This window comes from Aegilops tauschii, chromosome 2, assembly GCF_002575655.3.
Source record: "Aegilops tauschii subsp. strangulata cultivar AL8/78 chromosome 2, Aet v6.0, whole genome shotgun sequence".
NCBI lineage: Eukaryota > Viridiplantae > Streptophyta > Magnoliopsida > Poales > Poaceae > Aegilops > Aegilops tauschii.
This window is the reverse complement of record NC_053036.3, coordinates 609069837-609094747: the sequence shown is the minus strand read 5'-3', so window position 1 is coordinate 609094747 and position 24911 is coordinate 609069837. Positions and strand designations below refer to the sequence as shown.

Here is a 24911-nt window from a genome sequence, read left to right as displayed (position 1 = left end):
TACGAACTAAGATAAGCTTTTCTTTGGTGAACATGGTATTAGTTCACTGCTGAGCTGGATATTCTGCTCCCGTGTTTGTTCGCACAATCATTAGCCTTATTTTTATGTATGTACACGAAAGCATGCCCTATCTCTATGTGATGAGAACATGCGGCTGTGCTCAGTTATACAGAAGGCCGGGTGTGAACTCATCATGCTTATTATTAGTACCGCGATGCTCATTATGATTTATGAGTCAATAAAAGTGCCCTCTATCATAATAAAATGTGATAAGGCACATGTGTTTTCTTTTACAGTGATGTGATAAGGCACATGTTTGATGGTTACTGTAGAAGCCAGGCAGCCACCCTCCAGTTTGACATTTTGAACATGAAATTGGTTTTGGCCCCGTATAACCATATACTAATCAGCTACACGGTAGCTCTTGATGGAATCTGATACAGCTATTTACTTCTAAGATTCCAGGAGTAACATACACGTCTGTCCAACCACATGGAGCTCAACTGGCCCTATCCATCCATGTTTACCCACTATACTAGCATTATTATGTCAGTACCCAGCCAAATGTAGTGGCGTCTTGAGTTTACCTCTTGTCAATGATATCTATAACAGCTTTGAAACAACACGAGTTGCTGCTGTCTGTAGTACGGAGGCAGTGCTTGAGATACCTGCACCTATGAAACAAAAAAAACAGAATTAAGTTAGGCAGAATAGAAATCAAACATAGCATCAGCTGCGCTGAAACAACAATGCTTAATCTACTACAAAGTACAAACTCTACTCAGGGGGCACAAATAACTCTCCAGGTCAATCAACATTTAATATATTCAGAGATTCAGTGCATATATGATTTCCCAAAACTAGGTGCACCTTTCTATTATTAACACACTAATATGAGCAATTATGTTGTCTAAGATATCGAAATAATCCAATAATCACTGCTTCAAAAAGTATTTTTTTTGTTCTTCTAAGCATTCCAGTTTAAATTACAACACTTGGCATAAGCTCAACAGTAGCAGCAAAGATGGTGCTAGATGCAGAGCATCAAGTTATTCCTCAAATACAGTATCTGTAAAACAAGTTAACAGTTCATGTACTTACTAATTCATATAAGCAGGAAGCATCAAGTTCAATTGTATGGTTGACATGAACACGAATTGACACTAATCTTTATCTTCCCAGATTTGCTGCTTAGCAGAGTTGCAGGAAGGGAAGATCAATTGTACCTTGCTAACTTGCTAGGGCAGGTCGGCAGCGATGGTGTGGACCGCGGGCGCCCTGCAGGTTGGAGGCGAACCGGCGAGGGGAGGGGACCGCCCGGCCGGCCGGCGCCGTGATGGGAGCGGGCTAGCTGGCGTCGCCGTCTCGGAGAGGGCCCGAGGGCGGCCGATGGCGACGGCCGAGGGAGGGGAGCGGGCTAGCTGGCGTCGACGTCTCGGAGAGGGCTTCAGCAGCTCGCGGTCGTTGGTGCAGCGCGACGGAGGCGGAGGGCTTGAGCAGCTCGCGGTCGATGGTGCTGAGGATGCGCACCGCCCCGCCGGTGGCTGGATTGGCTGCGGCTCGCGCTCGAGGGCAGGGGCGGCTAGGGTTCGTGGGGAGGGCAGGGGGCAACGGCGGCGAGGCTTTCTGGGCTCTGCTCGCTGCTGGGCCGGGGAGGGCGAGGGGAGCGGGCGCGGGCGGACGGCGGCGGTGGAGCGGGCGCGGGGGTCGTCGGGTGCGGGGGTCGTCGGCGGCGGTGGAGCGGGCGCGGGGGGCGAGGGAGATCTGGCAAGGGAGGGTTAGCGAGATTGGACAGCACACACCTACATACAGAGGGGCGAAGGTTAGCAATGGCGCACCTTCTAGGGGTGCGCCATAAACACCGTGATAGCAATGGCGCACATTCCCCTGGTGCGCCATTACTAATTATATTTTTTTGGATTTTTAGTTGCATCTAATAATTTTTTAGAAAATGACGATCAAATTTGAAAACACTTATGAATGTGAAAAATTTCATCAAATTTGTTATTTGAACATATTTTTTTTGAATTTTTAGTTGCATCTAATAATTTCTTAGAAAACATTTATGAATATGAAAAAATATTCATGAATTCAAAAAGTGCCCATTAAATTTAAAAATATTCATGAGTTCAAAAAATATTAACGAATTCAATACTTTTTGTGAGTTAGAAATTCAATACAAGAATAAACATAAATAAAAATTGGTATACCAATGGCGCACCTCCTAGGGGTGCGCCATAAGTACCTTGATAGCAATGGCGCACCTCCTCCTGGTGCGCCATTAGTAACTTTTTTTTGGATTTTTAGTTGCATTCATTTGTGAATTGGTAAAACATCTATGAATATGAAAAAATATCATCAAAATTGAAAAAATATTCATGAATTCGAAAAGTGCCCATGAAATTTAAAAATATTCATGAGTTCAAAATATATTAACAAATTCAATACTTTTTGTGAGTTAGTAATTCAATATAACCATAAAAACCTAAATAAAAATTGGTATACCAGAATAAACATAAATACCAGAATAAACATAAATAAATATTCATGAGGACTAGAACAGAAGAAATATCATTTCCATATGTCGAAATACAATCGAGAAATGAAGACTACAATTTAAATACAATCGATCTTAGCTAGCTATCTTTTCACAATCTTTTTGCCCTTCTTTTTCGCAAATGGAGTTCTTCTCTTGAACGGACGTCCTTTAGGTAGGGTGGTCCTGCTTCTTCTTGTGGTGTATGGCACTTCATCGTCGTCGTCATGTTCCATCTTCGGGTCGCCGTACTTGTCGAAGTCTTGCTCATTGGCGACTCCATCCATTCCGATGATCTTCCTTTTGCCTCTCCTCACGACAACACGACTGGGCTTTGACGGGTCGGTAATGAAGAAGCATTGGTCCACTTGGGAAGCCAGTACCCATGGCTCATTTTTCGCGGTGACGTTTGTGCCCGCGGTCTTGGATTTGGCTTCGGGTATAACCATGGTGGTGAAATATGAGTTGTGCTCTTTGATAATATCTCCGTCCGTCCTCTGTTGGCCTCGGTCATTGTACGTCTTCTCAATAAAGGTTTTGTGCTCTACCACCCAAGGATCGACCACGTCTATGTGTTGTAGCGCGACTAGGTTTGCTCTTTCAAAGTCGGCGAGTCGACCCTCGAAGTCGACATGCATTTCGCGGCGACCATCGCGGTGACCCCATCCAGCGAGCCTGCCGAGGTGCCTGTTGACGGGCAGACCAACGGGGTTCTCGATGCCTAGATAATTCGTGCAGTAGGAGATGCACTCTTCGGTCAGAAAGCCCCTGGCTATGCTTCCCTCTGGACGTGACATGTTGCGAACGTATCCTTTGATGACACCCTTCATCCTTTTGAACGGCATCATGCTGTGCAGGAACGTCAGCCTGAGTTGGATGATATCCTCCATGATATGGACCAGCAGATGCACCATAACGTCGAAGAATGCGGGCGGGAAGTACATCTCAAGCTCGCATAGTATCACCACGATCTCTTCATGTAGCTTTCTGAGTTGCCTCACGCCAACCGACTTCCGAGAGATGACGTCGAAAAAGTTGCATAGGCCAAATAGCGTTTCACGGACGTGCGCGTCCATGATCCCACGGATTGCAACTAGAAGTATCTGCGTCATCAGCACGTGACAGTCGTGAGACTTCATCCCGCTGAACTTCTGCTTCGCTGAGTCTAGGTATCTACTTATCTTCCCCGCGTAACCGTAAGGAAGGTTTACTCCTACGAGGCAGGTGAAAAACTGCTCGATCTCCTCCTGACTTAGAGTGAAGCACGCGGGAGGGTAGTCATTTCCGATCTTCTTGGCCTTTTTGCCTTTGCGACGACTTTCCGTGTCCTTCGCCTCATCATCATCATCATTAGCGTGAAGCTCCTCCCTGATGTCCATTGATTTCAAGTCTGCCCTTGCTTTCAACCCATCTTTGGTCCTCTCTGGCATGTTGAGCAGGGTACCAAGCACACTCTCGCACACGTTCTTCGTGATATGCATGACATCAAGGCTGTGAGGCACACGGAGGATCTTCCAGTACGACAAGTCCCAGAAAACAGACCTCGTTTTCCATACCTTCAGCAGCGGCTCTGGCGCCTTTCGCTTCTTTCCTGGCTCTGGCGCCTTTCGCTTCTTTCCCGGCAGTGGGCAATCTTTCCAATTTTTCAACAGCTCGTCTATTTCCTCGCCGCTCCTCGTACGCGGGCGTCTTCGGGGTTCGGTTTCACCATCGAACAGATCCTTGCGTTTTCTCCATGAGTCATTGTCGCGAAGCCACCTTCGATGTCCCATGAACACGGTTTTCGAAGACCCAGGATCTCTATCTAGCTGGCGATACGTTGTGTCATCCATGCACCTGACGCATCCAGAAAATCTGTGGACCACCTGCCCCGCGACATATCCGTAACCGAGATAGTCGTGCACCGTCGTGAGCAGTGCGGCTCTCATAGGGAAATATTCTTTCTCTGCGGCGTCCCACGTATTGGCTGGTGTTTTCCACAGCGTGTCTAGCTCCTCTTTCAGCAGCCCCGGATACAGATTGATGTCGTTCCCTGGTTGTTTTGGCCCTTCAATTAGCATACTCATGTGAATGTACTTCCTCTTCATGCACAACCAGGGGGGAAGGTTATACATCCACACAAACACAGGCCAGGTGCTATGTGTGCTTCTCTGGCTGCCAAACGGATTGACTCCATCGGTGCTCGCGCCCAGCACGATGTTCCTTGGATCGTCCCCAAATTTTGGGTGTTCGAAGTTCAACGCTTGCCACTGGCTCGCATCCTTAGGGTGACTCAGCATCTTGTCTTTTTTATTTATCTCCGGATCATTTCCGTCATCTTCTCGCTTCTTCTCCTCCCTATCCGCGTGCCAACGCAGGAGCTTTGCTAGCTTAGGGTCCGCGAAATACCGCTGCAGACGAGGAGTGATCGAAAAGTACCACACCACTTTTTGAGGAGCTTTCTTCCTCTTCTTGTATCGAGTGACGCCGCACACCGGACATATGGTAGACTCCGCGTGCTCGTCCCGATAAATGATGCAATTGTTCATGCACACATGGTATTTCACGTGCGGTAAATCCAGAGGACACACGATTTTCTTCGCCTCCTCAAAACTGGTCGGGCACTTGTTCCCCTTGGGAAGACGTTCGTGCCAGAATGACATGTTCTCGTCGAAGCATGCATCGGTCATTTTGTGTTTTACCTTCATCTCCAGAGCCATGAGCGTTACTTTCAGGCGGGTATCCTCGGGCCTGCATCCTTCATACAATGGAGTAACCGCGTCTATCTCCAGTTGATCCAGCTTGGCTTTCTCTCGGGCGGCAACTCTTGCGTTATCCGTCTGCTTGAGAAGCAGCTCTTGAATATGAGGGTCCTGCACCCAGCCCATCGATGGTCCATCGTCGTCTGCTCCGGCATCTTCATCTTCATGATCATGCCCTTCGTCTTGACCTTCCTCATCATCATGTCCGGCATCTTTTACATGATGACTGTGTACTGCATCTACTTCATGATCATGTCCTGGAGATTCTTCGTCTTCTCGCCCTCCCTCGCCGCGGTTGTCTTGCTGCCCTTCCTCATTTCTTGCCCGGCCCCCATGGACGACTTCATAGTCATCTTCATCACCTTGCCACCGATAGCCATCCATGAAACCACGCAAGAGCAGGTGGTCCCGCACATGTACGGAATCCAGGTCCATAAGGCTCTTCAGCTTGCATCTTCGACACGGACATCTTATCTCCGTCTCGTTCCTTCGCGGAGCTCAAAAACCTATTCACGATGCCTTCGGTCATCGTGCGGACCATGGTCTCCTGCGGGGTAGAGCAAAACGATATTTTAGAACCAAAAAAAAAATTGGAATGACTTTGCCTAAAAATAGGACCAAAAAGAATGCATAGTGCCAAATTCTCGCCGAAACGGAAATGAATCAACATTCCGGCAAAATATTGGCAACTATTGCATTTCAAATACCGGTACCTGCAAACACAAACATATGCAACACCACAAATATATGCAACACCATAAACATACGTAGATCTAGGCCATAAAAAGTGTGTACGTTGTTGGAGGGAGAAAAAAGTAGATCTAGAACATAAAGAAAGCTTTCCCCTTACTTACCTATCAAAAAAAGGAAATTTAACCACTTAATTTGGGTGAATCTATGGTGCAAATGAGGTGAGGAGGAGGAGGCAGCCGAGACCAAGCTTGGTAGAGGTGGAGAGAATGAAGTGGGAAAAGTGAGTGTGGTAGGTAGCTGTCCAAAATAAATAGCTGCTCCCAGGTTACCAATGGCGCACCACCTAAGAATGCGCCATTAGTAACCAGCGCCATTATTAGTTTTGAAAAAAAACATGTTAGTAATGGCGCACCAGTGGACAGTGAACTAGTAATGGCGCACTATCCCCTGGTGCGCCACTGCTAACAATTTTTTTATCTTTTTTTTAACTAGTAATGGCGCGCCACACAACATGTGCGCCATTAGTAACGAGGACATTAATGGCACACATGTATCTGGTGCGCCACTGCTATATAGCAGTGGCACACCACATACATGGTGCGCTATTAATGTCCATATTAGCTATAGCCGTTTTCGTAGTAGTGACGATGGCGCCATGTATTTGCTTGTGAATCTCATGGTGACGATCTCTTTGTACACTAGCTGGGTTGTGCTTTGTCATAAGCATCCACTTATCTCTTTTTCTTATTTTCCCTTTGTGCCCCCACCACCACCTTCCAATGGGCCGTTGGCAGTTTTAAAATAAGAATAAAAATAGGAAAATCATCTAATTTGGGCAAATTGTTGCTACCTAGTAATATAAGAAACCTCTTGCCAGAGAAGTTGAAAACTCCCTCAACCCAGTATGAGTGAAAAATGTTATGTGGATTTTATAAATTTTATCAAGAGAAAAAATAACAGTCAGGCGAAGGACACTTTTCAATTTTGTATGGCTGACGCATCACAAAACAACTGCCCGCTAATAATAACCATGACAAAGAGGATCTCTAGATGCTCGGAGTCCGACATATAAGTTAGGATTGACTTCATGAAATTCTGAGTAAATAAAATTGTCACCACACATGAGCTCAATATATCCCTATAGTATTAGAAATGAAACCATCTTACTCGCAAAAGAAAAAAAAACATTTAACTTGTGTAAATTATTGCTGCTATCTAGTCGGAGTTTTATACCTAAGCTCCTTGGTGGGGAACGTGAAAACTCTCTCAACCCAACAAGCTTCCGGTATCGAAACTACTACACGTACGAGCATGCATTGTCTAATTTGGTACGATGCAACATCCAGCCGTTGCTGGACTTAGAGTCCAACTGACACACGGTTTGATCTGCTCCGTCGGATAGAATTTGTACGTGAATTATCGTACGTATAGCACGGTTCAGTATACATACCTCCTAGCATGTAATTTGACATGTCTGCCACATCCGTGTAGGCCATGGTTCTTGGATCATACATACACAGCACCGCGTGGGGATGTCCTCCCGTCATCCACATCCAGATGAGGATCCTCCCATCCTCTAGCAAGCACAGGGGCTTCGCCACAAGCACACTAAGACGCTGGTAGCGATACGGCACGGTGAAGGTGCACCGCCTGGACCATATAACCTTGTCGGGATCCACCAGCAACCACAGCTCCTTGAACGCGCGCCTATGCTCATACAGTATGGCCAAGCAGCCGCCCAACTCAGCCAAGCTATGGTAGATCGTGTTACTTGGCTGCTTGTTGCTGGGTATCGGGATTGGCAAGGCAGCCGGCCGCCACACCTCCTTCTCCAGGTTGTACGCCATGATGGATTCATTGGACCCTGGTGGGTCGTCTATGGTGGACAGAAAGTAGGCAACCCCTTTGACGGCCGCTGCCCCGTCTGAGTGGCACGTCTTGACCTTGGCCGGCGGGCACCCCGTGTCTCTCCACTGACGGTCGCCCGAGAGTGTGAGCACCTTGCAAAGCTGTTGTCCGTTATCCTTGGACGTGCCGATGTACAACACCTTGTTGTCTCCGGTCGACGCCCTCCCGAGCATAAACGATGGTCGATGGGGGTGCTTGTCGGGGTCGGCCTCCGGTAAGGCGAAATCGGTGCCGTTTGCTGGGTTGAGCACGCAGAGTCGAAGTCCGTCGGCCGTGCCGAGGACGGGACGGCCAACCAGGTCGTGGGGGGTGTGCAGCATCATCAGAAAGCTCACAGCTGACCGCGTGCTCTGAGTACGTACCCGTTTGATGGATTCACCCGACGCCATGTCTAGGATATGCACGTCCACCGCGGAACCATCTTGCCCGCGGCCGTGCACGACGAGGAGCGGGGCCGCTTGGCGCGCTCTGTGGGCGGCGATGAACGACGGAGCCGAGAGGAGGGACCGCCAGGAACGGCACACCGCGCGGAGGCGGCAGAGCGTCTTCGCCGGGAGACTAAGCAGGATCTCGTAGAGCACGTCGTCGTCGATCGCGGGGCATCCTTGGCCGTTGGCTCCTCTGGTTGGAGGAGTTTCCGACGCCATTAGTTGATTTGATTGCTTGTTGGTCACGCCCAAATCAAGCGATCGGTCAAGACATTATGCACGTAGTATGCATTGGACTCCAAAACCTAAAAGGACACCGACGTATGGCATGTGAGATACGAGTCTATGAAACGTGTATGGAAGCTGAGAGACAAATTTAGTATATGCCACAGGGATTGATCGGATCCGATCTCATGAGCCTTTCCGGTTTTTTTAATAGTTTGGATTGCTTATCACATGTGTCACATTGTGTGAACCTTTCCGTTTTGGTTGCACGTGTGTTGTTCTTTAGTCTCGGCAGATCATGTATGTGACGTGTTTTTCTTTCTGTTTTCCTTTTTTATGTTTGTAAAACGTTCACGAATCCAAAGAACAATTTGTCTGGGAATTTGAAAAAATAGTCAGAATTTCCAAAAATATTCCCGAATTAGGAAAATATTCTCGGATTTCAAAAAATGTCTGGAATTTGGAAATTGTTCCTGTATTTCAGAAAATATTCTCGAATATGGAACTTGGTCCCGTATTTCGTAAAATTCTCATGAATTTTAAAATCGTTCTTGTATTTCAAAAATGTTCATGAATTTGAAAATGGTTCCCTTATTTCCAAAAATGTTCACGAATATGATTTTTCCCACATATTTAAAAAATGTTCCAAATTTCAAAATGATATTCACGGATTTGATAACTGTTCCTGTATTTCAAAAAATATGAAGGAATTTGAAAATTGTCCTCATATTTAAAAAAAACACAAATTTTAAAAATTGTTTCCGTATGTCAAAAAATGTTCATGGATTTTAAAAATAGTTCCTATATTACCAAAATTGATCTCAAATTCGCAAAATGATCCTCGAATTTGAAAATTGTTCATGATTTACAAAAAAATTCATGGATTCTATAGTTTTTAGCAAATTTTAAAAACAGAAAAGAAAGAAATAGACCAAAAAGAAAAAAAAAGAAAAAGAAAAGGAAACACAGAAAAAAGAAACAAAAGAAAGGTTCAGACATGGGCCGGCCCATACAGCGTCCCATAATAGGATTCCCGAGCACACCCCATGAATTTCAAAAAAAAAGACAACCCGTGTTGATCAGTTTGTGTTTTTTTTTTTTGAAATAACACTTCAAATGAGATAATTGTTACATTGTCCATAAAAAGAGCTACAATATCATTCATATGCTCCTCAAACCAATCCCTAATGGCTGAAAATTTCGCTAACCTAGCTATTTCATGGGCCACTTTATTTGCTTCCCTATTACAATGCTCAAATTTAATTATAGAAAAATCACAAGCCAAAAAATAACAATCATCAAAAACTACAGCTACCGCTGCCGCCGAGTGTCCTTCATTCTTCGTTGTGTTGATCACTTCCATATTGTTCGAGTTTACCATTATGGATGTGATCGGTGGTGGGTTACAGCCCGCCTTCCATATTGATCAGTTTGTGTTCGTTCTTCTTCTCTTCTGAGATACAAAGCCCTTGCTGTGCTGATCATTTTGTTACCGAACTCTAGCAATGTCACGTCCCCAGCGACCATGGTCTAGAAGAGAGAGGCACTACCGTGAAGCTTGAAAAAAGGAATGCAACACCTACAGCACTTCAACGATATTACCAGATATTACCAAGCTTATTCTGTGAACTTTTTGTTGGAACTCAGCATGTGAAAACAAAGGCAAATGAATAGTAATCAATCTGGTTATCCTTTTCATTAGATGATCAAGGTATTTATACTGGTAGCAACCGATGTGGTCGATCACGAGAGGCGTCTGTTCGGGGAAGGAGAAAACACTGACGCGATGGTTGCCAAGAAGGCAACTGGCTGTGGTTGGACAAGGGGAGATTCCTCCATAATTAACACATGTTAATTAAACACTTCTGTATTTGCACACCCTGTTTACTTAACTGAGAATGTATAGTCGAAAGAAACCCAAAAACAGAGAAAGCACAGAAAGGGGGGAAATTATAACTGGGAATTTACAACCAAGTTATAATTTTAGATATTTCTGATGCGTAAAAAGACCCCTTTGTTTGTAAGGAGGACATCGGCGGCTAGGGTTTCCAGTGCCCCCTGTCGGTGCTGCCACTGGTCTGCCTCGTCTCCTCTGGCCTTAACACGAGGACTTCCTGATTATCTACTACAACAAGGTTTGCCCGGCTCCGGTGAGGGAGGGGTGATAACGGCAGCGCGCCTTCAGCTCGCTCCAGTGCTTGTAGTCGTCGCTAGATGGTCTACGGATCCGGATCTAATTTTTATTTATAGTGTTCTTTGTACTACCTTGACAATTGATAAATAGATCAAAAGTTTTTCCAAAAGAAAAACTTTAATGCAAAATTGAATGGTCAACATAAAGGTGCACCTGCATGGGAGCTTTACTACAACTTTCCTACTCCCTCCGTCCCAAATTACTCGTCGCTGAAATGGATATATTTAGAACTAAAATACATCTAGATACATCCATACGTGTGACAAGTAATTCAGAACGGAGGGAGTATAAATGAAATCAATGGTCCAAACAAGGACTTCAAAACTAGTAGGACACGGACGTATGAAATTGACTCGATCGTATCTCATGAGCCTTTTCGTTTTGGTTGCATGTGTTCTTCCGTGCCCCTTACCAAGACGATGGATGTGATCGGTGGTGGACTCAGAAATCAGAATGGTGTCCCTGTGTGCACATTTCGAGTAGGCGTGTCATATATAGAACACTATATATAGCATGAATTATCTTAAGAAAAAATATTCATGGTTGACCAGGGTATAAGTTACGGATAACATCCAGAGCACAAGAAAAATACAACCGCTACACGAAGGGTGCTTGTTCTGTGCCATTGAAGTAGGATCCCGTCGGCCCTTCCTTCGGCAAGTGTGCCAGCATCATAGCGCCTCTTGCGCCTTCCTCCACGGTCAGAACCCCGGTGTGGAAATTGATGTCTGTCTTAACATAGCCAGGATCTAAACAATTGACGCGCATCGAGGTGTGCTTCTTGGCAAGAACTCTTGTGTAAGCATTGATCAGGGCCTTGGACACTTTGTAGGCTGAGAACCCTCCAACTGGCCATCCATGGTGATCCAGCCGACCATTCTTGAAGTCCTTGAGAAACAGTTCTGACAGTTCGTCCAACCTCTCCGCCGATAGATTTTCAATGTCGTCAAGCTCGTGTTTAAGCTCCTCTCTGCTGAAAAACTAGTTCCGAACATACAAGTTAGTTCATGAGATAGATATCTACATGATACTCATTTTAGATTGGAGAGGCCAAGAGAGTACCCTTAGTAACCCATAAGAAGAGGAGACGTTGACAACCCTTGCATCAGAGGAGGATAGGAGCAGAGGAAGCAGCGCCTCCGTCACGTTTTTGGTGCCGTGGTAGTTTGTCCTTAGGCATTTTTCTGCCTCCTCGAAAGGCTCTGTCGTCCTCTGGTTGAACCACTCGAGCCTCTCCACTGCACTCATGCTTGTACGCTGTCAATGATGTAGGAGCAAATCAAGAATTCCCCATTAGTGGCATCTTTTAAGGTACAAAATAAGAATTTTCTCTTCACCTAAAGTGGCAGGAACGAGACATGCAAGTTCCTTTCAACTAATGGGGTAATGTGAATTACTATATCCATTCTGTTCGGATATTTGGTATGGTCTTCTCAATGTGCATATGTCACCTTTACATTGTATTATGATGTACAGTGATAAAATACTATGGCCCCCACAAAAAACAATAAATACCATGGAAAAGCACTTTTAGTTGTAAATACATGTTTTGTTTGTGATAAATAATTATCTGTGTGTTGCAACGGAACATAAATATTCTACTAATAGACTTTTATCCGCTAAGTTAATAAAACATACTTCATCTCTCTCAGTTTACAGGGCGTGCGCGTACCCCTAGGTCGTCAATTTGACCAACCTAATACAAGTCATATATTACAAAAAATATATACCAATATAAATTTCAGATGTTCTATTTTCAAACAGTATAATTTTTGTGTTATATAGTTTATATTAGGGTGATAAAATTGACAACCTAGATATACGCCCAGGACTTGTAAACTGAAACGGAGGGAGTAGGACAATTGAACATGATTTTTTTTTTCAAATAAGCACTTATTGGCTTACCAAATAAACAAGATTTTATTTGGTTAGTCAATAAAACATGGGACAATTAAAACGGTTTTAAGAAAAACCGATGGAAAAAAAACTAGAGATTTGAAGAGAAAAATGTCAAAAATGGGAGGTTGGACTAAGGATCTCATGTTCTTGTTAAGTAGTATATGTATGCAAGAGAGATTCAAGCATTCTTGTCTACTCAAGTTACTTGGTGGATCAGCTTGCTTTTGTAGTTCCACGGTCATGGGTTGAAGCCCCAATTGTAGCACTAATTTTTGGAATCGACAGTGGTCATTTGCATACTTTGTTTGAAACATTCCGATAATCCCGTATAACTTATTTGCAAAATGATTAACTTATATCTAATGTGATTTAATTAATTAGCGCGGTCTGAGAAAGAATAAGCGCTAAGCTAAGCTAACCACTTGGTGAAGAGCTGCCGGGTCTCCGATGTCCATTCTCACCCCGGAGACTCCCGCGTTATTGACCTGCAAAGGCAAAAGCACGAGGCACTCACAATCCCGGCAGAGACCATCTGAGAAACCAGTCGGACAAGGTTGTGAAAACCGGAAAGGAAAAAAGGCAAGCCGTACCAGTATGTCCAGCTTGCCAAACCTATCCCTGACGAAGTCGGCCAGGCGAGCGGCGCTCGACGGCTCGCCGACGTCCAGCTGATGGAACAGGACGTCCGGCAGCCCGAGCTCCCGGAGCGCGTCGACCGCCGCGGCGCCCCGCTTCTCGTCCCTGGCCGTGAGGACGACCGTCGCGCCACCGGACGCGAGCTGCCTGCATACCTCCAGCCCGATCCCTCTGTTGGCTCCGGTCACCACGGCGACCCTGAGCAGGCGAGTTAGGCGTACGTCCAGCACGAGCAAACGAGCTGGATTGAAGAGGCTTGTTACCTTTTGTGAAATGAGCTGGCCGTGACGCCTCCTTCCATGGGAGTGCCCTGGGGAAGAAGAGCTTCTGGCCGGCGCAAGACGAACGAGTCGATAGAGTCGACACGATATGAATGCTGGGCCTGGGACAGAAACGAGTGGAACCACGAAAGCCACGACCCACGACGCACACGTTTTCTGAGTACGCGTGGTGGAGGTAATCACCGGACTGAAGTCTCAGTGATGTGTTGTGCTCTCGAAGCAATCATCAATGGCGTCGCGCTCAATGGTTTGTCAGCCCACAAGCATGTTGCCTACAGGCTACTACAGCTGACAGAGGAATCCCGATGTCGCTCTCTCTTCCCGTCACCTAGCGAACCCCTCACTTCAGCGAGCATACGATATGTCGCCGAGGTTATCCTGCAACGTTTCGTATCAGCAGTTCTCGGCACGCCCTCTTTACTTAGAGGGCGTTCTAGTGCAAAATTTAGGAGCCAGCAAACAGCCGCTCCACAGATCCTAGGAGCGGTGGATTCCAGAACGGGGCCTTAACTGCGAAATCTAGAGTTGAAAGAAATCCAGAAACAGAGCAAAGGCACAAAAAAAAAAGGAAAAGGCACTTCAACGATATTACAAGATGTCGACAAGCTTATTCTGTGAAGTTTTCGCATCGGCAAGCCCTGTTTGCTTACCTGAGAAATGTACCGCTGAACAAAACCCCAAAACAGAGCAAAGACAACAACAAAAGAGGAGGGCAAACACTATATCATCTACTATATCTCAGTTTATCAGTGAAGTACTCCCTCCGTCCCATAATATAAAAGCGTTTTTGACACTACATTAGTGTAACAAACGCTCTTATATTATGGGACAGAGGGAGTACAAGAAAGAACAAATTGAATCATCGAATCAAGGGCCAAGACAGTCTAGCTTCAGTAGACATGGCATTCAATTACTGAAAGGAACGCATCAAAAAGTTCGGTTCCCTTTTGTCTCACTTCTACATAGTATTGCACTTCGTCGAACGACCATCACAATCACCAGTTCACCACCAATGGTATGAATTAACTACTGAAGTGCTTTCGGTTTAACGAAGGGCACACACAAGAAATCCGTTGATCAGGATAACAAGATAACCCAACACATAAATGCGATCACCTTCCTTTTGGATGGCTGGCTGTTGAAATATCGCCAAAAAAAATACCTCCGGTTGAATCTACAGGTCAATGAGAACACAAAACTTGACCGTCCGCCTTGGTGGCTGGGATACGAAGAACACCAGCCGTTTCTCTCTGGGTGAAACCATGGTGTACCAGATGATGACTGTATTTCCTGGTGGTGAAGAAAAAGGCCCTCAACATTTGTTTCCAAACCATTCAGACTGCAGCTCCTCTTTCACAAGCTTTGTAGTAAAGCGTCTTCTGCACATAGAAGAGCATATAGGCCTGAGAACTTCTGACAGTATGCTCATCAACTCTTGTTACCCAGGCATCATCACATCTGTACCACTGATTGTTTAACCTCAGATATGTGACATAGTGGCCCGCATCTAGTTTACCACTATGCGTGATCACCGCAAATATTTCGAATTCTGAAGGCAATTCAGAAACTGCTTCAGAATCACAGGCTTCTGATGGAAATATGCGGTTTCCGTACCTACTTCTGAGGATGGAGGACGACAGGTAAGGTGTCATGTCAAGAGAAAAGGGGAACTGCAACGAGTGGTCAACCTTCCTTGACATCTTCTTAACTGTCGAATGCTCAAATCTCTTGATGTGAAAGCAGGAAACTAATGGGAGCCTCCGAATGGACATTTGCTTCAGGGACTCTTGCCTCTCCTTGCAACGTTCACAGAAGTACTTCTGTTCAGCGTCTAGCCTCTCAGCCCTGGTAAACCGCTCCAAACATCTCATGAGTGTCGATACCTTGGAACTCATACCAGCTACGCTTCTCTCTCCGTTGCGCACATGCGGCTTTGGGTTTGCAACACCGAGACAATTGTTATGTCCAGGGTCCAAGTCTAAAGAGATGTCCATGCAAGGTTCAAACGTTGTGGATGAGAACCCACAATTTGTGCAGGTGACATCTGATCTCAGGATACCAGAAAACACCCGGTGTGCAATGCAACAGTCTCCATCGCCTATTATGAGCAATTCAAGTAGAAATCAAGGTTAGAACAAAAAAAAGTTACAAGATATTTTTTATCAAAATAAATAGCAGTCGAGCATACAGAGAGTAACACAAGAAAAGTAAAGTACATAACAACTCTTCTTTCCCCCCAAGGAATATTTTTCTCAAGATAAATAATAGTCCAGCATATTAAAAGCAAGACAAGTAAAGCAAAGGGCAGCCCGGTGCACGTAGCTTGCGCAGGGTCCGGGGAAGGGTCCGACCACTTTAGATCTATTATACGCAGTTTTTCCCTGCATTTCTGCAAGAGGCTGTTTCCAGGACTCGAACCCCTGACCTCAGGGTCACAAGAAGTAAAGCAGATCATCACCAACAAAAAAAAATTCAAGTACAGGAAGATGATCATTCTTTTGTCCACTTCCCTTGTTCCTTGCCGTCAAAGGAAAGTATGACAAAAAACTAAGAACAAGTATGCATTGTGCAACTCATAGAAGACAGATCTCAAACAAAAAGGATGTCCCCCAATATGTGATTAACTTTAAACAATTTTGCAAAAATTTGGATGCGAGTGTTTAATTCAAATAGTAGAAAGAGAGAAGCTAACTACCTTGTTCATGTGATTTGTGCTGATCATCCTTTATATTTTCATGAATATGGTCAAGGATGGAGATAAAAAATTCATGTGCGTCCTGTTGCTCGTAGCTTGCAAGGTTTGTTGCATGCTGCCACCAGCTAAGAATCCAGAACGATAGTAATCAGAAGAAAATCAAGTAGTTTCTTTCATAAACCAGAAGAAACAAATAGTGCGTCATATTTCCTGTGCAAACCCATGTTCATCAAACAATATCAGCAGCAACAAAGACTTCAGATACTCTTTACAAACATGAATTACTGATTGAAAAATATAACTTCAGCTTAAGAAGATGCCTTAGGACATAGCACACGCACGATGTGAGGAGCAAAGGTATAAACAGTTTGTTCCCGAGCACTTTTGACAGGACATGAAGAAGTATAAACAAGACTAGCAATAACTTAGGAACCTACCACAAATGCTGCATACTTGCCTACCCAGAAGCATACACTTAAACGAAGGAAAATTCTAAAGAATACAGCAATAGAGAGTATGCATGCTACATTCACAACCAGTCAAACAAGTGACTTGACAAGAACTAACAGTTGCTCATGCATTCTATCACCTGACCAATAATTACAGTTCAGCGAACATTTATTAGGTAGGCATGCCAAAAGTACTTGCATAATCATAAGAAGGCATTGCTATATATGCTATATATACAAGGGCATTTCATCAAACAGGCCATATGCATGCCGTGCAACCATTTTCCTTCCGTGGCAATACACACTGAGGAGAGTTTGTCCCTTTTAGCTACATACATTTGGTAACATCATTGGATTTGTGTTAAGTACACCTGCAATCTGCGCGATCTAACTTCAAACAGCTCCATGGCATAGCATACAAACATTGCACTATCATTTGCAGGAAACTTTACAATCTAGTGTCTCAAACAAGACCCACTGCCCATAGTTAACAGTACTTCAAACAGCTATCTAACTAACGGCTTAACTTCCCCAATACAAAAGAGAGAACATGTTGCTAAAGATCACACCGCGACATCAACCAATGCAAATAGAGCGCGAGATCCGAACCTATAGAGGAACTTGGCGGGGCTGTAGGGCGTGCGCTCCCCAGAGAAGGTGGCCGAGTAGATCTCGTCGAGATCGCACGCGAGGCACGCGGCCTTGGCCTCAGCATCCGTGGTACGGTGCCTCATGGGCGTGCGGCGCGGGCAGAGGAAGCGGTTGTGGCGATCCCCAAGGAAGTAGTTACGGAGCGGCGGCGCGTGGAGGAGCGCCTGCAGCACGGAGTTCATGAAGCAGGTGTTGCCGAGGTTGTTGAGCCCGCGCAGGCCCGCCGGCTCGGCGGCGGACGCGGAGGTGGTGGGATCGGCGGATCGCACGAGCGCGACCTCGGCCGGATCTGGCGCCCAGGCGCGGTAGTCGACGCGCCGGCGCTTGCGTGGGGCGGCGGGGGATGTGGATGTAGATGCGGAGGTGGACGGGGGGTGGAGCGCGGTGGACTGGGCGAGGACGACGGCGTGGTCGAAGTCCGGGTCGTAGACCTGGTCCCCGCAGGCGGCGCAGAAGAGCTCGGCGCGGTCGACGTCGACGGCGATCTGGTGGCCCGGGGCGGGGGCGGAGGCGGCGTGGGAGGCGGCGTGCGAGGGGCAGAAGACGGCGGCGCAGGTGAGGCAGGCGTAGAGGCGGGCGGGGGGCGGGGCGGAGGCCGGGCAGGGGGAGCATCGGGGCACCTCGCGGGGGTCCCGGCGGATCTCGGGCCGGCCGAGCGGGCGCACGCGCAGGCAGCGCCGGAGGATGCGGAGCGGGCGGGAGGTGAGCCGGTGCGCGGCGAGGTGCGCGCAGGGCGGCGGCGCGGATGGGGTGGTCATCGGGGAGGTGGGGAGGGGGCGGCGGCTTGGGCGGTGGGGACGGGGTGGGGCGGTGGAGTGGCGGCTGGGGCGGTGGGGGTGGGGGTGGTGTGGTGGGGGTGGGGGTGGGGGTGGTGGCGGCGGTGGAGATGGATGGTGTGGATCATGGAGATGGAGTCAGGGCAGAGCCATGGGTGGGTCGCTCTGGGTCGGGGAGGGGGAGGCGCTACTCGTGCACTGCGGGAGGGATCACGATCTGATTTAGGGTCTCCACAGTGTAGCTTAGCTCAGTGTGAAGCTCGGGCACGTCACTCAATCATTTTATTTTTATCCTCAATACTTAGATTTTTTTAGAGGAAAGACTCAGGCGAGCCCGGGCAAGGTGCTAGTCTAGTCCGACTTTGAATTAACAAAGCCATTAACCGACCAGGATACAGCTACAGTATAAGAGTACAACATAGAACTAAAATAACGGAAAGGGGCAAGATACAAAGGCGTTGAAAATCAGCATACTGAGCCTCAAACACTTCATGGAGGAAGGATATACAAGTGAACACATAGCTAAAAAAGTCAACATCCTCCACAATGACTAAACATAGATGGAAGCAATGTCGGCTCTAGAGAGGGATGGCTTGCCTCCATCAGATACTAAGGACCCCGGCACGCCACATCCATCCAAGTCCGTCTTCGAAAGAGGCCACAACCTCCTCGCCTAGATCGCAAGGCGCTGCACCGTCGAAGAACGGAAAGTTTCCCATCAACATGCAAGGAAGCCGTCGGACTGTCCCAAAGAGTGGATCAGCACAACCAAATGTGTCAAAGATGCTCATCCAGAGTAGAGCGCGCTACTCCGCCTACGACCAGAATACGCCGAGGAAAAGCAAAGGCTCGGATGAAGAAGGGCACGCTGCTGCTGTCAACGAACCCAAATAGCGCCCACCACCCTCAGCTCTCAAGGCGACGCCTTCAAGAAGGTCACGACGTCAACGACGCCACTGCCGCCCACCGTGGTTAGGGTTTTCACCCAAGAAAGTAGGGGCGGGGAGTCGATGGGCAGACCTTGACTGACGTCTCCATGAAGAAAAGCGGCGCTCGCGGGCGCTGTCATCGTCAAAGCCGGCCGAAGCCGACCAGGGTTTTTCCCCCAATCTGGATACCCACCACCAGCTTCGCCAGCAGCCCGAGGACCGGCTAGCCACGTCGTGTTGGGGAACGTAGCATGCAATTTCAAAAAAATCATACGATCACGCAAGATCTATCTAGGAGATGTATAGCAACGAGAGGGGGAGAGTGTGTCCACGTACCCTCGTAGACCGAAAGCGGAAGCGTTAGCTTAACGCGGTTGATGTAGTCGAACATCTTCGCGATCAAACCGATCAAGCACCGAACGTACGGCACCTCCGAGTTCTGCACACGTTCAGCTCGATGACGTCCCTCGAACTCTTGATCCGGCAAAGTGTCGAGGAAGAGTTTCGTCAGCACGACGGCGTGGTGACGGTGATGGTGATACGATCTGCGCAGGGCTTCGCCTAAGCACTACGATAATATGACCGGAGTAGTAAACTGTGGAGGGGGGCACCGCACACGGCTAAGAGAACAATTGATGTCTTTGGGGTGCCCCCCTGCCCCCGTATATAAAGGAGGAGAGGGAGGAGGCCGGCCAAGGGGCGCGCCATGGGGGGAGGAAATCGACTTGGACTCCATGTCCAATCCGGCCTCCCCCTTCCTTCTTCCGGAGGGTGAAAGGGGGAAGGAGATGGAGGAGGAGAAGGAAAGGGGGCGCGCCCCCTCCCCTAGTCCAATTCGGACTCCCCATGGGAGGGAGGCGCGACCACCCCTTGTGGGTTGCCTCCTCTTTCCCCTATGGCCCATATAGGCCCATTACTTCCGGGGGGGTCCGGTAACCTCCCGGTACTCCGAAAAATACCCGAAACATTCCGGAACCATTCCGATGTCCGAATACCATCGTCCAATATTTCAATCTTTACCTCCCGACCATTTCAAGACTCCTCGTCATGTCCGTGATCTCATCCGGGACTCCGAACAATCTTCGGTCACCAAAACACATAACTCATAATACAAATCGTCATCGAACGTTAAGCGTGCGGACCCTACGGGTTCGAGAACTATATAGACATGACCGAGACACATCTCTGATCAACAACCAACAGCGGAACCTGGATGCTCATATTGGTTCCTACATATTGTACGAAGATCTTTATCGGTCAAACCGCAATGACAACATATGTTATTCCCTTTGTCATCGGTATGTTACTTGCCCAAGATTCGATCGTCGGTGTCCTCATACCTAGTTCAATCTCGTTACCGGCAAGTCTCTTTACTCGTTCCGTAATGCATTATCCCGTAACTAACTCATTAGTCACATTGCTTGCAAGGCTTATTATGATGTGCATTACCGAGAGGGACCAGAGATACCTCTCCGATACTCGGAGTGACAAATCCTAATCTCGATCTATGCCAACCCAACAAACACCTTCGGAGACACCTGTAGAGCATCTTTATAATCACCCAGTTACGTTGTGACGTTTGATAGCACACAAGGTGTTCCTCCGGTATTCGGGAGTTGCATAATCTCATAGTCAGAGGAATATGTATAAGTCATGAAGAAAGCAATAGCAATAAAACTTAACGATCATTATGCTAAGCTGACGGATGGGTCTTGTCCATCAAATCATTCTCCTAATGATGTGATCCCGTTCATCAAATGACAACACATGTCTATGGTCAGGAAACTTAACCATCTTTGATTAACGAGCTAGTCAAGTAGAGGCATACAAGGGACACACTGATTTGTCTATGTATTCACACATGTATCAAGTTTCCGGTTAATACAATTATAGCATGAATAATAAACATTTATCATGATTATAAGGAAATATAAATAACAACTTTATTATTGCCTCTAGGGCATATTTCCTTCAGTCTCCACTTGCACTTGAGTCAATAATCTAGATTACATAGTAATGATTCTAACACCCATGGAGTCTTGGTGCTGATCATATTTTGCTCGTGGAAGAGGCTTAGTCAACGGGTCTGCCACATTCAGATCCGTATGTATTTTGCAAATCTCTATGTCTCTGTCTCCCTCCTTGACTTGATCACTGATGGAGTTGAAGCCTCTTGATGTGTTTGGTTCTTTTGTGAAATCTGGATTCCTTCGCCAAGGCTATTGTTCCAGTATTATCACAAAAGGTTTTCATTGGACCCGATGCACTAGGTATTACACCTAGATCAGATATGAACTCCTTCATCTAGACTCCTTCATTTGCTGCTTCTGAAGCAGCTATGTACTCCACATCACATGTAGATCCCGCCATGACGCTTTGCCTGGAACTGCACCAACTAACAGCTCCACCATTCAATATAAATACGTATCCGGTTTGTGACTTAGAGTCATCCGGATCAGTGTCAAAGCTAGCATCGACGTAACCATTTACGATGAGCTCTTTGTCACCTCCGTAAACAAGAAACATATCCTTAGTCCTTTTCAGGTACTTCAGGATGTTCTTGACCGTTGTCCAGTGATCCACTCCCGGATTACTTTGGTACCTCCCTGCTATACTTATAGCAAGGCACACATCAGTTCTGGTACAGAGCATAGCATACATGATAGAACCTATGGCTGAAGCATAGGGAATGACTTTCATTTTCTCTCTATCTTCTGCAGTGGTCGGGCATTGAGTCTGACTCAACTTCATACCTTGTAACACAGGCAAGAACCCTTTCTCTGACTGATCCATTTTGAACTTCTTCAAAATCTTATCAAGGTATGTGCTTTGTGAAAGTCCAATTAAGCGTCTTGATCTATCTCTATAGATCTTAATGCCCAATATATAAGCAGCTTCACCGAGGTCTTTCATTGAAAAACTCTTATTCAAGTATCCTTTTATGCTATCCAAAAATTCTATATCATTTCCAATCAACAATATGCCATCCACATATAATATTAGAAATGCTACAGAGCTCCCACTCACTTTCTTGTAAATACAGGCTTCTCCAAAAGTCCGTATAAAACCATATGCTTTGATCACCTCATCAAAGCGTATATTCCAACTCCGAGAGGCTTGCACCAGTCCATAAATGGATCGCTGGAGCTTGCACACTTTGTCAGCACCTTTAGGATCGACAAAACCTTCTGGTTGCATCATATACAACTCTTCTTTAAGAAATCCATTTAGGAATGCAGTTTTGACATCCATTTGCCAGATTTCATAATCATAAAATGCGGCAATTGCTAACATGATTCGGGCAGACTTAAGCATCGCTACGGGTGAGAAGGTCTCATCGTAGTCAACTCCTTGAACTTGTCGAAAACCTTTCGCAACAAGTCGAGCTTTGTAGACAGTTACATTACCATCAGCGTAAGTCTTCTTCTTGAAGATCATCGGGCAAGTCCACCAAAGTCCATACTTTGTTCTCATACATGGATCCCATCTCAGATTTCATGGCCTCAAGACATTTTGCGGAATCTGGGCTCATCATCACTTCCTCATAGTTCGTAGGTTCGTCATGGTCTAGTAACATGACTTCCAGAACAGGATTACCGTACAACTCTGGTGCGGAACGTGCTCTGGTTGACCTACGAGGTTCTGTAGTAACTTGATCTGAAGTTTCATGATCATCATCATTAGCTTCCTCACTAATTGGTGCAGGCATCACTGGAACTGATTTCTGTGATGAACTACTTTCCAATTCAAGAGAAGGTACAATTACCTCATCAAGTTCTACTTTCCTCCCACTCGCTTCTTTCGAGAGAAACTCCTTCTCTAGAAAGGATCCATTCTTAGCAACAAAGATCTTGCCTTCGGATCTATGATAGAAGGTGTACCCAACAGTCTCTTTTGGGTATCCTATGAAGACACACTTCTCCGATTTGGGTTCGAGCTTATCAGGCTGAAGCTTTTTCACATAAGCATCGCAACCCCAAACTTTAAGAAACGACAGCTTAGGTTTCTTGCCAAACCACAGTGCATACGGTGTCATCTCAACAGATTTAGATGGTGCCGGAGATTCCGCGGTGTTGGAGCCGCACACAGACTTAACCTCATGTGATATCTCTGTCACCGGAACTCCGGACTCGTTTCCGGCTATAAGTTCCAAACCATGTGCGTCCGCGGACACCGAGCTTGATCGGTTATCGATCTTCGAATTCAGCGCCGCAGACATCTTCTGACTCTCACCTTTCGGCGATGTGCTAAACTCATTAAAGAATCTGTCCTTGGCGGGAGACTCACAGCCGAATTATGTCCGGTTTGAACTGGAGGCTGATGATGGAGAATTTCGATTCCCACCCACCACCCACTTCATAGCCATCGTCGATGATTTAATAGACACGCTCGATTATGACTCCGAAGACATCGACGGTATGGACGACGATGCCGGAGAAGAGGAGGCCCAGGCCACGCCGTTCACCGGATGATGGACGACCACTTCCTCATTTGACGTATACATGGTGGATACGCCAAAAGACAGTAGCGGTGATGACAAGGTGAAAGATCGTGGATGTCGCCTAGAGGGGGGGGGGGTGAATAGGCGCTTTAAAATAATTACGGTTTAGGCTTGAACAAATGCGGAATAAACCTAGCGGTTAATTTGACAAGCACAAAACCTACAACAACTAGGCTCACCTATGTGCACCAACAACTTATGCTAAGCAAGATAAACAACTAAGTGATAGCAAGATATATGACAAGAAACAATATGGCTATCACAAAGTAAAGTGCATAAGTAAAGGGTTCGGGTAAGAGATAACCGAGGCACGCGGAGACGACGATGTATCCCGAAGTTCACACCCTTGCGGATGCTAATCTCCGTTTGGAGCGGTGTGGAGGCACAATGCTCCCCAAGAAGCCACTAGGGCCACCGTAATCTCCTCACGCCCTCGCACAATGCAAGATGCCGTGATTCCACTAAGGGACCCTTGAGGGCGGTCACCGAACCCGTACAAATGGCAACCCTTGGGGGCGGTCACCGAACCCGTACACTTTGGCAACCCTTGGGGGCGGTCACCGGTACCCGTCAAATTGCTCGGGGCGATCTCCACAACCTAATTGGAGACCCCGACGCTTGCCCGGAGCTTTACACCACAATGATTGAGCTCCGAACACCACCAACCGTCTAGGGCGCCCAAGCACCCAAGAGGAACAAGCTCAAGGGCACCAAGCACCCAAGAGTAATAAGCTTCTCAACTTGTAACTTCCACGTATCACCGTGGAGAACTCAAACCGATGCACCAAATGCAATGGCAAGGGCACACGGAGTGCCCAAGTCCTTCTCTCTCAAATCCCACCGAAGCAACTAATGCTAGGGAGGAAAAAGAGAGGAAGAACAAGAAGGAGAACACCAAGAACTCCAAGATCTAGATCCAAGGGGTTCCCCTCACAAAGAGGAGAAAGTGATTGGTGGAAATGTGGATCTAGATCTCCTCTCTCTTTTCCCTCAAAAACTAGCAAGAATCCATGGAGGGATTGAGAGTTAGCAAGCTCGAAGAAGGTCAACAATGGGGGAAGAACACGAGCTCAAGGGATAAGGTTCATTGGGGAAGAAGACCCCCTTTTATAGAAGGGGAAAATCCAACCGTTATGTGCTCAGCCCGCACACGAGCGGTACTACCGCTCCACGAGCGGTACTACCGCTCTGCCGGAAGAAGCAGGGAAAAGGAGCAACCAAACATGAACCTTGGGGCGGTAGTACCGCTTATAAGCGGTACTACCGCGCACCCCAGCGGTACTACCGCTGGAGGAGCAGAACACGGGACCAAAAATGCAGTAGCGGTACTACCACCCGACCGGAGCGGTACTACCGCTTACAGGCGGTA

General features: G+C 46.9%; 2 protein-coding genes across 3 annotated transcripts; both read right to left on the bottom strand.

The window, feature by feature from the left end:
* Positions 1-7097: 7097 nt before the first annotated feature.
* LOC141041341 (F-box protein At3g07870-like) lies at positions 7098-8525 on the bottom strand. The gene is made up of 2 exons (XM_073507479.1): positions 7421-8525; positions 7098-7108 (listed from the first exon to the last, which is right to left on the bottom strand). The coding sequence occupies exons 1-2, from the start codon at positions 8523-8525 to the stop codon at positions 7098-7100; spliced, it is 1116 nt and encodes a 371-aa protein (XP_073363580.1).
* A 2709-nt stretch (positions 8526-11234) lies between these two features.
* On the bottom strand, positions 11235-18157 carry LOC109785536 ((+)-neomenthol dehydrogenase). 2 transcript variants are annotated; one of them, XM_073509208.1, is made up of 8 exons: positions 17295-18157; positions 16237-16361; positions 14882-15639; positions 14192-14206; positions 13524-13642; positions 13044-13458; positions 11788-11982; positions 11235-11706 (listed from the first exon to the last, which is right to left on the bottom strand). In XM_073509208.1, the coding sequence occupies exons 1-8, from the start codon at positions 18092-18094 to the stop codon at positions 11323-11325; spliced, it is 2811 nt and encodes a 936-aa protein (XP_073365309.1). In that variant the 5' UTR covers positions 18095-18157; the 3' UTR covers positions 11235-11322. The 2 variants fall into 2 exon arrangements, with proteins under 2 accessions (XP_073365309.1, XP_020199715.1); XM_020344126.4 differs by lacking the exons at positions 14192-14206; positions 14882-15639; positions 16237-16361; positions 17295-18157 and having other exon boundaries at positions 13044-13109; positions 13215-13458; positions 13524-13706.
* Between the last annotated feature and the right edge of the window lie 6754 nt (positions 18158-24911).